We start from the raw sequence: 13,946 nt of genomic DNA, 5'->3' as shown, positions 1-13,946 counted from the left end.
GCATGGTTTGCCGTTGCATCATTTCATCTTCCTGTCTTTTTCTGCTCTGCTTTCCTCGCTTTCTTTTTGTGTGTGTTTATGTCCCCTGTTGCCCTTTGCCCCTCCCCACCCCCCACACGTAAGTCGGAACGCTCAATGGATCGCAGAACATCTTTTGAGAAATTTGCGCAGAATGTGGTAAGTCTTCTTTCTGGAGGGATCCCAGGTCCTTAAGTCCAGTTAAGAAAGTTCCCCGATTTCTAACCCCATTGCCCACCTGGTGTCCTTAGACATCACAGCCAACGTATTTCCCTTGTTCAAATCCAGAACTTTTCCTCTAACCCTACTGGCCCAGCCCTTTCTAGAGTAGATAAAGATGTCGTACATGGAAAACGACATGTATCTAGCTAAGGTTTGGAAAGAAGTTTATGTTAACATATATAAAATGAAGAAATAATGACTTTTTATATTTTTTATTTTTACTCACTATAGCCTTTTCTTTATTAAAGGTAGTGCATGCTTTTGTTTCCCTCGGCTCTTCCTAAAGCTTAAAAGATTGAGAACAGGGAGGGGCATCTGCTTTCTACCCCTTGGGAGACAGAATGAAATAGTTAGCAGTTTAAAGCCAAAGATTGGGTGTGAATGGTGGTCGGTGATGAGCTTTGCCAAAGACCCACCACCATGCACCTCTTAGTCCTCATTTTTCAGGAAACTGTTGAAAATCACTACCTAAATCACTCAGGAGATTAGTAGTTTTTATACCACTGTTTTCCGAGTATCTTGCCATGTGTTTCAGTGATATATTTGTTTGTGGGATTCTTTCTTATTTTCTTTTCTTTGTATTGTACCAGTGCCTTTGGAACTTTCTGACATCGTGTAAGCGCAAACTAAAGCCTTCAACACATTTATTTTTATAGGGCAGAAACATCCCTATTTTCCCATGCCATAAAAACTGTACACCAACAATGAGGGCCAGCACTAACCTGTTATGAAAAGAGGTAGAACAATCTTGGTTTCTACTCCAGTTTGTCTGCATCGTCTGTTGAGTTGTGTGGTTAGCTCCATGCCACTGCTGTGTGTACGTGTGTGTGTGTCGTGGCTTTTGCTCTGATGGCTAGTTAAGTGGAGTTGTGTGTATTGACATGTAAGCCCATTGGATTCAACAAAGATACGGTTTTTGTTTTCAGTTTCCTTCAAGGATTTTTGTAGTGGGGAATGTGAACCAGTTCTATTCGTGAATTGCCCGTTGTGGCCATTCACAGAGAATTAAAGTGACGAAAAAGCAGTATCTATTTTGAACATTCTATGTGATTGCATTGCAAATTAAAGGGCTGGACAATGAAGGACTCTGGGAATTAATCGTGCGATAAACGTAACAAAATTTTGGCTGGCTCTATTGGAATCTATGACCTGTAACATAAAATTCTCCTAAAGATACCTTGTAAGTCACCACGGGAAGAGAATGTAAAAGAAATGCTTCAAGATTTTGGTGGAGAAAGTTGCACAGCGCTTGGGCTTGGTGTATTGTTTCAGAATTGTTTCAAATTCATCTGTTTCTAATGTAATGCTGACAGAATATTGTTCTTGAGACGCCAGTGGACGCTTGTGTGATATAATTAAAAATAATAACACAACTTAAGGAAGATGGGAGGGGGAAGCAAAATGGTTGCCTTTCCTCCAACGCCATCCCTGATTCCGACCCACTTCCCCAGCTCTTAAAATAGCACCACGTTTGCTTATTTGTTTGGTTTCTTTAAGATTCCACATATAAGTAAAATCATAAGGTATTTGTGCATCTCTGTCTAACTTTATTTAGCATAATACCTCCTAGGTTCATCCATGTTGTCACAGATGACAAGATTTCATTACTTTTATTGCTGAATAATATTTTATTATAAATTGTACTATATAGCCCTGGCTGGCGTAGCTCAGTGGATTGAGCACAGGCTGAGAACCAAAGTGTCACAGGTTTGATTCCCAGTCAGGGCACATGCCTAGGTTGCAGGTCATGGCCCCCAGCAACCGCACATTGATGTTTCTCTCTCTCTCTCTTTCTCCCTCCCTTCCCTCTCTAAAAATAAATAAATAAAATCTTCAAGAAAAATTGTATTATATATTATGTAAATACTATATATTATGTATCTATATCTTCCACCTCTTCTTTATCCATTCATCTATCATTGGATACCTAGACCGCTGCCATATCTTGGCTACTGTAAATGTTACTGCAATGAGCATAGGGGTGCAAATATGTTTTCAAATTAGTGTTTCCATTTTTGGTGCATGGGGGATGGGTGGAAAAGAAGAAGGGGAATAAGAGGTACAAACCTGTAGTTATAAAATAAATAAGTTGCTGGGATATAATGTACATCACAGGGAATATAGCCAATAATACCATAATAACTTTGCATGGTGACAGATGGTTACTTGATCATTGTGGTGATTGTACTGTAAGGTATACAAATGCAGAATGACGATGTTGTACATCTGAAACATTATACTATTTCATGGCAACTATACTTTTTAAAGAATTGCACCACGCTGTCACACACCACAAAGTTTAAGAAAAGATGAATAAGAAATAAGGGGAAGAGAGGATTAGTCATCTATGTCTTCAGTCAAAATTTATTCATCAAGTGTCAACTATATTCCCAACATGTGCTTTATCTTGGGAACAAGTAGAAGGTGTAGACCTTAATTGCTAGGGCACCTAATAATATAAACAAAATGCTATGATGTACAAGAGAATGGTAAACTATTCCTACTTGGTCCATTTTTGATTACTGTGTATTTGCAGAAGTTTGTTTACAAGCTCCAGTCTAAAAATAGCATCACAAGAGTTTCACACTCGAGTCACAATGCTTTGCTGGACAATCTTCCCAATACCCTTGGAACTTTTTTTTAGTGTTTACTTAAATGTTTTTTAATATATTTTATTGATTATGCTATTACAGTTGTCCCATTTTCCCCCTTCACTCTCCTCCACCCTGCACACCCTCTCCCACCCACATTCCCCCCCTTTAGTTCATGTCCATGTGTCATACATGCAAGTTCTTTGGCTTCTACATTTCCTGTAGTATTCTTACCCTCCCCCTGTCTATCTTCTACCTACCATCCATGCTACTTATTCTCTGTATCTTTTCCCCTCTCTCCCCCTCCCACTCCCCTGTTGATAACCCTCCATGTGATCTCCATTTCTGTGGTTCTGTTAGTGTTCTAGTTGTTTGCTTAGTTGCTTTTGTTTTTGTTTTAGGTGTGGTTGTTAATAATTGTGAGTTTTCTGTCATTTTACTGTACATGTTTTTTTAATCTTCTTTTCTAAGATAAATCCCTTTAACATTTCATATAATAAGGACTTGGTGATGATGAACTCCTTTAACTTGACCTTATCTGAGAAGCACTTTATCTGCCCTTCCATTCTAAATGAAAGCTTTGCCGGATAGAGTAATCTTGGATGTAGGTCCTTGCCTTTCATGAGTTGGAATACTTCTTTCCAGCCCCTTCTTGCCTGTGAGGTCTCTTTTGAGAAATCAGCTGATAGTCTTATGGGAAATCCTTTGTAGGTAACTCTTATTTTGTCTTGCTGCTTTTAAGATTCTTTCCTTATCTTTAATCTTGGGTAATGTAATTATGATGCACCTTAGTGTGTTCCTCCTTGGATCTAATTTCTTTGGGACTCTCTGAGCTTCCTGGACTTCCTGGAAGTCTATTTCCTTTGCTGGATTGGGGAAGTTCTCTTTTATTATTTGTTCAAATAAGTTTTCCACTTGTTGCTCTTCCTCTTCTCCTTCTGGCATTCCTATAATTCAGATGTTGGAATGTTTAAAGATGTCCTGGAGGTTCCTAAGTCTCTCCTCATTTTTTTGAATTCTTATTTCTTCATTCTTTTCTGGTTGGATGTTTCTTTCTTCCTTCTTCTCCAAATGGTTGATTTGAGTCTTAGTTTCCTTCCTATCACTATCGATTCCCTGTCCATTTTCCTTTATTTCATTTAGCATAGCCTTCATTTTTTCCATCTAATTTGCGACCAAATTCAACCAATTCTGTGAGCATCCTGATTACCAATGCTTTGAACTGTGCATCTGATAGGTTGGTTATCTCTTTGTTGCTTAGTTGTATTTTTTCCGGAGCTTTGATCTGTTCTTTCATTTGAGCCATTTTTTTGTCTTGACGCGCCTGTTATGTAGTAAGGGGCAGAGCCTTAGGTGTTCACCAGGGCGGGGCAACCCACCCTGTGATGCTGTAGGTGCAGCAGGGGTCTGAGAGGGAACAATGGTGCTTGCTCCGCTCTCTACTGGATTTCAGTCACTTCCCCCTCTTCCCACAAGCAAATTGGGCTCATCTGGTGCTGATTCCCATGTAGATGGGTTTGTGTATGTCCTGGGACCCTGTGGGTCTCTCCAACGAGCTCTTCTGTGAGGCTGGGAGTTTCTCCCGCCACTGCCACAACCCCCACAGGTGTTTTCAGTCAGTGATTTGAGGCTTTATTTCCCCACTCTGGGGCCCTGGGTTTCGAGGTCTGTCCCGCTCCCCAGTTGTTTCTCCCGATTTATCTGCGCGCAAATGTGGGACCCCCTGGTCCACAATCTGCTGCCTCTCCGGGTCCTCCCACTGCTGCCTTGCTGCAAGTCCTCTCTGCCTGTTTCCGCCCCTCCTACAGCTCTGGGTGAATGTGTTTTCTTTAACTCCTTGGTGGTCAGACTTTCATGTAATTTGATTTTCTGTCGGTTCTGGTTGTTTTTTGTTTTTAAATTGTTATTGTCCTTCTTTTGGTTGTTCGAGGAGGCAGAGTGTGTCTACCCATGCCTCCATCTTGTCCGGAAGTCCCCTTGGAACTTCTGTTGGTTGCTGAGAGTAATGAACTCCTGGTCACTTTAGGAAATAATTATAATGAACAACTAACAGTTGCATAGCACTTTTCAGTGTTCTGAGGATATTCGTTCCTTTTTGTTTGCTTTGGTGTTTTGTTGTTTACATACACAGCAACCCTGGGAGATGGTTAGGCCAGCACCACCACCCTATTACCCAAGAGCAAATTGTGGAATAATGAGATAAGATCAATTCACCAACATCACAATTTTTGAATGTTAGAACCAGGACTGGAAGTGAATTTTTCTCATTTTAAATCCATTTCTCAGTAGATGACTCATTTTCTTTTCACTCTGCCCAACACTGGAGGGATAAGAATAACACATTTTTGTTACACCTTCACCTTGGCTTGTTTTCTCAAGTAATCTCTTTTCCTGTGATTTACTGTTTTTAAAACTTTCCTTGTCCTCAGAGAAGTCTCTTAAGGTCTTTCAAGGATGGCTCTGTCCTCTCATGCCTTCAAATGTTATTCTTCTTTAGTCAACTTCATTCTCTCTCGACAAAGTTCATATGCTTTACTGATTAAAGTAGTTGTTTTCTTCCTCCATTGCCATCATCAAATCTGACATCAATTTTCCAGCCATTAAATTATAATAGCGTCTGTCTGCCCACATAAACCTTAAGGGAGAACAGATAGGAAATAAGCATAAAAACAGGCCGGAGGGTTTATCAGTCACACCTTCAATCAAAATCCATAAATCGAGTACCAAATGTCTTACCTCCTCTTCTTAGCTGGCGTGAAGTAGAAATTAAGTTAGATTAGCTCTGCGCTAGACCAGTGGAAATGAGAATTAGAGAATGTTCATGTTGAACTCACAGGAACTCACCTAACTGAACCTTTCTGGGGGGAAAAAACATACCCTATCTCAGCAAGGACTACTCTCTGCAGAGCCTTCCACAGAGTCTGCAGGCCACCACCTCTGCTCTGGCGTTCTTACACTGGCACATTGGGCTTGTAAGGTAAGCTCTGGAGACTGCATCGAGTTACCCAGAGCAACTATGGAACCTCTGTGGAAGCATTTCAACATAAGGACTGGGCTGGCTCTGAAATCAGTGGATCTTTGGGGGACAAATCTGCACTTAACGCTGTCACTCATCGGTGTACACATTGTTTAGAACATGTGTAAATATAAGTCCTGTAACTTGTTTGGAGCATTAAAAGTGAAAAGAAAACAATACTTAGTTCTTTTAGATTTTTTTTTGGTTAAATCTTCAATTCTTTTTTTTTAAAGGTTTTTTTGGGTTTTTTAAAATATTTTATTTATTTATTTATTTTTAGAGAGAGAAGGGAGGGAGAAAGAGAGAGAGAGAGAAACATCAATGTGTGGTTGCTGGGGGTCATGGCCTGCAACCTAGGCATGTACCCTGACTGGGAATCGAACCTGCGACACTTTGGTTTGCAGCCCGTGCTCAGTCCACTGAGCTATGCCAGCCAGGGCAAATCTTCAATTCTTTAAGTTCATTATGGAGTTGCTGACTAATACAGTTTATGCAGATTTCATAGAAGCACCAAAATGTGTGAAAAAGAGCCCAGGCCTGTAAGCTCAAAGGGTTAATATTTAGGATTGAAACCTAGCCCCACGCTTTCTCCCCATATAAATTTTTTAAAAATCAGTTAATCTGCTGAACTTCAGTTCCTTCATCTGCAATCTCTCTACCTAGAAATCGCTCCAATTAGCACTTTGTACAAATGTATATAAATATTAAAGGAATTGGGTTATACTTTAATTATGCTTTTGAAATATACTTTTTGACTTAAATTACTTTGTAACTGTCTTCCATGTCATGTCATATTCTTCTACGTCACTCTAACATTGACTACAGAAAATTCCTCTGAGGATATACCTGGAGTACATTTCTTCAATCCTCTGTTGATGGATATTTAGTTGTTTATTTATTGCCATTACAGTTCTAAATATTGACTTTTCCTTATATTTATAAACACTTGAATTGCTTGGTTCCATGGAATGCAGAATTATAAAAGACGTCTACCTGTTTTTCTCTCTCTTCCCTTTTTCCTCTAATCCAACAGAGGGAAAAATAACTTCTTGTAGAAGGCAGGAATCAGACTTTGTGTTTCTGATCTCCAGAATCGCTTTATGAATTAATGTTACAGATTAGTAACAGGCTTCCTTCACCGACTGGTCTTCACTCCGTGGAGAACGGCGGTCACTGTCACTCTGTCCTTACGCAGTCTTGCCCAGCCTGTCTGTGCTTTCATGTCCCTTGGTGTCCTTTTCTTCCACGATGAAATAGAGACAAACCTGAGAGTATTCCAAAAGGTCGTTTCATAGACTGTATTTACCCCAGCGAAGCTGCAGTGTAGTGAGACCTCCCTGGAGTTAGTGAGATCCTTGATCTACATAAACATCACTCATGATGAAGCAAATCATTGGCTTCACGTAAACATCCATTGTGATGTACAAGCAGATCGGGAACAGTGAAAAGGGAGGCTTTGATTTTCTGTGTCTGTGCAATTTAGGGAGGACTTTGTGCATCTTCTTTTCTGGTTGAGAGCTGTCGATTTTATTACTGGAGATTACAGGTATATTCATATAGATAAACCATATAATTTATAAACTTGTCATTGGGTTTCCCTACCATAGATGTGAGTCTGGACAAGGATGAACTGCTTTCTCCTCTTTCTTCTCTTATGGACCTGCAACTCCTCTCATTTATCATTTTGTTGTTGACATATATGGGTACCCATCTTGTTTTATTGAAACTGCAGCCGCTTGTGGTGATAACTTGCCCGAGAAAGCAATTTTATGGTCCCTCAGTGTGCTGTGAACCGGTTGTTATGAAATAGATCAGACGATGTGGCCTGTTCAGTTTGGACAATACATCTTCATTTTCCCCTAGCACCATCGTTAGTTCTTAAATTGCCATTCAAGTTCTACAAGCTGCAGATTGCATAGTGGGTTTTGGTCAGAGAGCATCCAATACCACCCAGGGGTTCCTAAGGAATGTTTGGAGGTCGCGGAAGAGACATCTCCCAGTGGGAAACTTCCCCTTCGCTGCTACTATGCCAGAGGTGGAAGTTTCTTTAGCATTTCCCAAAGTACTGGTCTGATCAACTCGAGGCCATGCGTTTATGCCAGTGGCTATGAGACCCCAACTACCCGTGTAGCTGGAATCCATCCTGGGGGGCTCTGTGTAACAAGTTGATAACCCAAGAGTTGCCCTGTATCCAAGCACCACCGGATTCTTTGGTCCAACGTAATAAAAACAGTCATTGAACACCTACTCTGGGTCAGGCACTTCGCTCCTTACTGAGAATACATAGATCATGACATACAGCCGCTACTCTTAGGAAGCTTGTAGTTTATAAGAGGATAGATGTGAACAGTAATAACTAATTTGGGGATGCCACTAGCATGCACACCGACGTTAGCTCATTCTTCTCTTGAAAACTAACTGTTTAATGAACAGAACTAGCTCATGTCAATCATACAGGTGTTTCTTCAAGCAGCAGAGTAAGCAGGAAAAAGAGTTAAGACCTAAGTAAAAGACCTGCCTACTGAAGAGCTGGGGCAATCAGCCCTGAAGGAGAGCGAGAATAAAGGTAGAACCAGAGCCCTGGCCCCTGGAGCCCCATTGCTTGGAGCATTGTCCCGTGAACCAAAAGGTCACAGGTTCGATTCGCAGTCAGGGCATATGCCTGGGTTTTATGTTTAGTCCCCAGTAGGGGCCAAGGCAGGAGGCAACCAATTGATGTTTTTCTTTCACATTGATGTTTCTCTCTCCCCTCACCTCTCTCTCCCCACCTCCCCAACCCTCCCTGAAATCAATAGCATCTTCTGCTGTCACTTGCTGAAAGCTAAGCACACTCACTAGTGAAATTAGCAAAAGGGCCCTTGTGAGTTTCTGTACAGGGTGTAGAGAAAGTTTGATTTTCAAATCTTTAATCATTTCTTAAACATATTGTTCTTTTTCCAAAATGTGGCCATTGTGATGATTTCTCTCCCGACACCACCTCAACCCTTCATTAGACTCGGAGCCCCAGCAGGTAGCAAATCAGTGCTATTGCTTTGACTAATTTATTACTAAAATATTATATTTCTTTAAAAAAGTCTTCTTATTTTCTCTTAGTATTTTAACCTCTGAGAAGTACACATTCCATTCAATCAGTGGACTATCAATTTTATTTTAGAATATACACAATAAGAGATGAAACAGAAATTGACAGCCTGCTTTCTGATCAGAATTTTTGTATGTCTTACCTGTCTAGAGTACTTGTAATTAACAGGGACACTTTTAGCTGTCAAGGTTTCCCCACCAAATGAATATGCATCCTAGGTATTAACACAATATGTGGAATCACGATTTATGGGATATCTCTGGGGCTGGGGTTGGAGGAAATCAGGTAGGAAAGCACAGGGAGATGCCTCAAGTTTGAAGTAAGGAGCTAAGAGATGTTTATCTTTAGGTGTATAATTGGCGCCTTTATCTCCATTACTCTATAGGATAAGGGACAGAATCAATCTTGAGTTTTCACCAATCGCACCATCAAAAATGCATTTCATTTGACTAAATCACACCCTAGGCATATCGAAGTATATATAAAGGTATCACTAATTCCAGCAATTGAACAAGAATGCATTCCCACTGCTATCCTTCAGAGCAGCCTACTAGTTTTGTTGTAACATGTTTATTACCAGTTGCTAACCCAAGCGTTGTATTATTGCTTAGCCTCAATGGAACGTTTATGGACTTGTTTTATGAGTTGCTAATCTGTGCTGTGAACCCATCAGTCTGTTTGCAGTGGGGAGGCAGTGGGTAGGGGGGTGGGGGGGTGGGGGAAGAGGGAGGATCATTTTGTTTGACGTGTTGGTGGGAGGGAAGCTGGTCATGAAGTTTGCACTGAGATGTACCAAAAGGGTTCGGTGTTCACCCTTGCACAAAAATAAGCTGTAATAAATAGGCGTGATTTATAAGTAGGTTTTGCAGTCGTCATCCTGTTTTTTACCCTTGTTTATATTTTTCCTCAGGGGAAATCCCTCACGTCAAAGAGATTAACAAGTCTCGTTCAGTCTTACTAAAAGGATCGCCCTGTAGCATGGAAGCAGACTGAGTCGTTGCATATACTTTGTAGCTCTGTGTTGTCACCTGGAACAGAGGACCTTAGAACAAGATGTTGCATGAGCAAAGGACCTGAATTGTTCTTCCTCTGTGTGCCGTAAGGCATCGCCCTCTGCAAGGGACTCCGCCATCTCAATGCCTCCATTTCAAGATGTGGTCTGCTTTACTTCTTCCTTGTACTAAGCTGGATCTGTGTCTTTTCCTTTTTATCAAGTTCAAGTGAAGTAAACCTTTTACTTTCCCCCCACCCTTTCTCTCTCTTTCTCTTAAAGCTTCTGCTAAACACACAGCTCACCGAAAATTCAGTCGGTGACAAACTGGAAGAATTGTGAAAGGAAAAAAAAAAGCGTATATCAATAAGTATACATATGGCTTCACATTTGCCAATCAATCAATTAGCACAGGAAGGTCCACTTCACCGGTGTATTCAGAGTCATAAACAAGCTCATATCTTTGTCCGTTGTCTGTACATTCTCAGTTAATGTTTCTTGCATTTATTTTTATACCGTATTTAAATAAGAAACACCTTTTACTCCAAATGGATTAAAGTTGATTCCTTCTCTGTAAATTTGTGTATGTTTATATTGTTGTTTTACCTTTCATTAAAAGATGCCAAATCTCGTTGCTTTTGTAACTTTTGACTTTTGTCATAACTGGAAAAGGAAAGTCTCAGAGAGCATCAACAAATGCAGAGTTGCAGTTTGAACTGTCGCCCTGGTGCGGGGAGGATGGGGGGCGGGAGAAAATAGTTGGGGGGGGGCGGTGGGGAATGGAGACTACTGTATTTGAACAACAATAAAAATTAAATTAAATTAAAAAAAACAATGACTATCGCCCTGGAGGTTTAGTTCAGGGTTTCAAGACAAACTTGGCTGGTACAGCAACCAGGAACAGTTCAAAAGCGTCCAGTTTGGGGGCTCACACAGGCCCAGGTGCATCCTTTATCTCCTAGGGGGAAAAAACCCCACAAATCAGGTTTCCACATTTTCAGAATTATCTACAGATCGTCCTGTCTCATTATGAATATGCATCTCTATGTTTTGCTAATGAATATTCTATTAGAATTAGGTTTTAGTGTGATTTCCCAACTCAAGAGCAGATTTTTTTTAAGTATAATTAAAAATCTCTTAGGCTGGTGGCTGTGAACTCTTTGATGGTAACAAATCCCTTTTAGAACTTGATGGTAATTACTAACATTTAGTGAGTACTTCCCAAGTGCCTGCCCCTGGATTACGGTCTTCAAGTGCCCATCAAATCCTCGCACCTAATCCTCACGGCCGCCCTTATAAGAGCACTTCGGTAATTTTGAAACTACTGAGGCAGAGAGAAAGGACTTGTTCCAAGTCCCCCAGCCAAGGGGGGAAAGGGGTTGGAGTAAAATTCCAAGCTCTCTGATCCCAGAGGCCACCAAACCACACCAATCCACTTCTACCACACAGCTTCTTTTGGTTAGTCAGGTGAAAATCCATGTACACTGTTCCACTGGACACATTTGCACTGAATTTGAGGACATTTTGCAGAGTACCCTCTGAAAGTCATCCATAGGCCCCAGATAGGGAACCTGATTACCTTTAAGGTTGGGTCGGTGACACCCAAGGTTTTCCAGCTGGGGTGTGGATCTTACTGGTTTGCTTTTGCAGCCACCAAGGCACTGCAGACTCTGGTTATTTTTTTCTTTAAAGAGGTCTGTTATTAATGTCTATTAATGACCAGGTAAATTTAAACTCATAAAAAGCGTACCAGTATTGGTGGGATATCATAGTAGAGTCTGTTAGCTAGTTTATAAAACTGCCACAAAAATGGGAGAAACTTGGTAGGAGAAGTTTGTACACAGGCTATAATTTGTATACTGTGAATAGTTTCAGAAAGACTTCATTGTATGTCCATAGGTCTTTTTAAAAGGAATGCATGAAATGCAAATAAATCGAAGTTTATGCATGCCCTCCCTTAAGAACACCTAATTCAAGATGGCTTTGGGCTGGCACTGAAGCAGGATTGAAACCCTAGCTGATAGAAACATTACTTGGAAGAAAATAACCCTATTTGAAGAAGAAGATGCATAAACAATGACCCTTGCACAAATATGATTGGCTAATTTGAAGGCAACTGTTCACAAGTTGTCAGTCCTTAAAAGCCCGTTCATACAGACTATTTCAAATCAGGGAGGGGTTCATACAGAAATGAAGGCCACAGGGGACAAAGAAGAGAAACGTCAGGCAGGTATCTCCAAGCCAGGAGCTTCTAGCAATTGTATGGGTCAGTTGCAGGGTTCAAAAGCTCAGCTACGAAACAGTAGTATTTCCGGAGAAGCACATAACAAGGTTTAGGTGTTAAACTTTTTTGGCAGTGAACTCCAGCATAGCAACTCTCTCTCACCCCATCTCAGGACGATTTGATCTCTAAAGCACAGGTAAAAATCTCGCACATTTCTGATGAACAAACTGGTTAAGAAGAAGACTTAAAGCAATTTAAAAAGTCACCCACCAAAGTAGTGGCCTGGACTTTTCTACGCTTACATTGTGAAACTATTCAGTTCATCCTCTGAATGGCATTAGCCCACGGCTTTCCTTCATGGCGCCACAGTTACGTTTCCTACAATGGGTTTTATGCTTCATTCAGTACAGAGACATAGCAGCCTCACCCACGCTGTCTCCTGGCGCACGGCAGGAAAACAGATGAGGGCAGAATCCTCCCCTTTTTATGGCACATGTGTGAGTCTATCTTGCTACTTAGGACTGGCGGGTTCATCTCCCATTCTCCTGGTTCAGTACTCACTTCTCTTTCAAGACATGTGATGGGTCATGAATAGCACTGGGGTATGAGGAAAGGTAAGTCTTGGCTACTTGCATAAATTTAGTCCAGCCTACATGCATGACTTGCATGACTTATCTGTCCACGTGGGGTTGTGTGTCCTTAAATACACACTTGAGAGAGCACATCGAAACATCCACAGATTTCACTAGGACTGTCTCTTTGCACACCGTAAAACCCTCTAAAATATTCGCATGAGATAAATAAAGGTACCAACCCATCTTCTAAGTCATTTTAGGAGATAGTTAAGATGAATATTCATTTGATGAGTAGAGAGGAGGGAGAAAGAACTAAACTCATGTATCACACTCAGGTATCTTATATATTTTGTTGTACAACTGTGTACTTGTTGAGAACTTTGTTACCCAAATTACCCTTTAAAAAGGCACCAAATGATGTAGCAAACATAAGATAACCTTATTTTTAAATAATATTAAAACAAACTGTTGTATATGCCCTTGAATGCCTTGGGAGGTTTTCCTGGAGCTGAAACACACAGCCATTTGTAACTTTCTTTCCAAAAAGCTTATTGGTTCCTGGGTAGACATGAGTACCTCTTGATTAATAAACTGATGAATAAATCTTGATTTATTAGGTTATAGGGCCTTCATTATTTCACACTTGTTTAGAAATCAAATTAATTGGAGTGTGTTTTATGTCTTTTTAAAGGTTAATAACATCTAACTCCAGGATCGGTTGAAATGATTAAGACAGTGTACTGAACCAGCAAGCGTGGGATTTGGAACGCAATTAGCAGTTAGGAGAGAATGTTTACCTTTCCCCTCCCCCCTGTCTTTTCCTCCAAAAGGTCATCTTTGTGAATAGATCAAAGGCAGGCCTGAATACCCCTCCTAGCCAGGCAACAATCAGGGGTTTAGTTCAGTCCGCCACAGCCTAGTGATCATCAGTCAGGACCCCAAAGACCAGGGGAGGGATCCGCATGCAGAGCAGTCAGGTTTGACGGTGGGTTGGGGACCAACCAGATACAGTCCATAAAGAATCCGGACCAAAAGGCCGACAACAAAGTGAAACTGGTAAGTCGAGGAGACTGTATCCTGAACAAGTGGATTCTGGAAACTGTAACTCCAGAATATATAAATGGGGCTTTTTTTAAAAGATTTTATTTATTTTTAGACAGAAGGGTTGGGAGTAAGAAAGAGAGGGAGAGAAACACCAATGTGTGGTTGCCTCTCGTGCGCCCCCAA

At 40.9% G+C, this 13,946-nt stretch overlaps 1 protein-coding gene across 4 annotated transcripts in view; it reads left to right on the top strand.

The window, feature by feature from the left end:
• The window catches only part of RGS7 (regulator of G protein signaling 7), a 304,285-nt gene extending 293,688 nt beyond the window's left edge, over positions 1 to 10,597 (top strand). For 3 of the 4 annotated variants that reach the window (XM_045860385.1, XM_045860368.1, XM_045860377.1), the window contains 2 exons: positions 897 to 977; positions 9,840 to 10,597. In XM_045860385.1, coding sequence (XP_045716341.1) covers positions 897 to 971 — 75 coding nt within the window. In that variant the 3' untranslated portion in view covers positions 972 to 977; positions 9,840 to 10,597. The remainder of the gene's footprint in view (positions 1 to 896; positions 978 to 9,839) is intronic. The other variant, XM_045860383.1, reaches the window with a different exon arrangement.
• Positions 10,598 to 13,946: the final 3,349 nt, after the last annotated feature.

The sequence above is a fragment of the Phyllostomus hastatus genome, unplaced genomic scaffold, assembly GCF_019186645.2.
Source record: "Phyllostomus hastatus isolate PE091 unplaced genomic scaffold, TTU_PhHast_1.1 phas_contig_148, whole genome shotgun sequence".
NCBI classification, from domain to species: domain Eukaryota; kingdom Metazoa; phylum Chordata; class Mammalia; order Chiroptera; family Phyllostomidae; genus Phyllostomus; species Phyllostomus hastatus.
The sequence above is the reverse complement of the archived record's forward strand: the minus strand, read 5'-3'. Positions and strand labels throughout refer to the sequence as shown.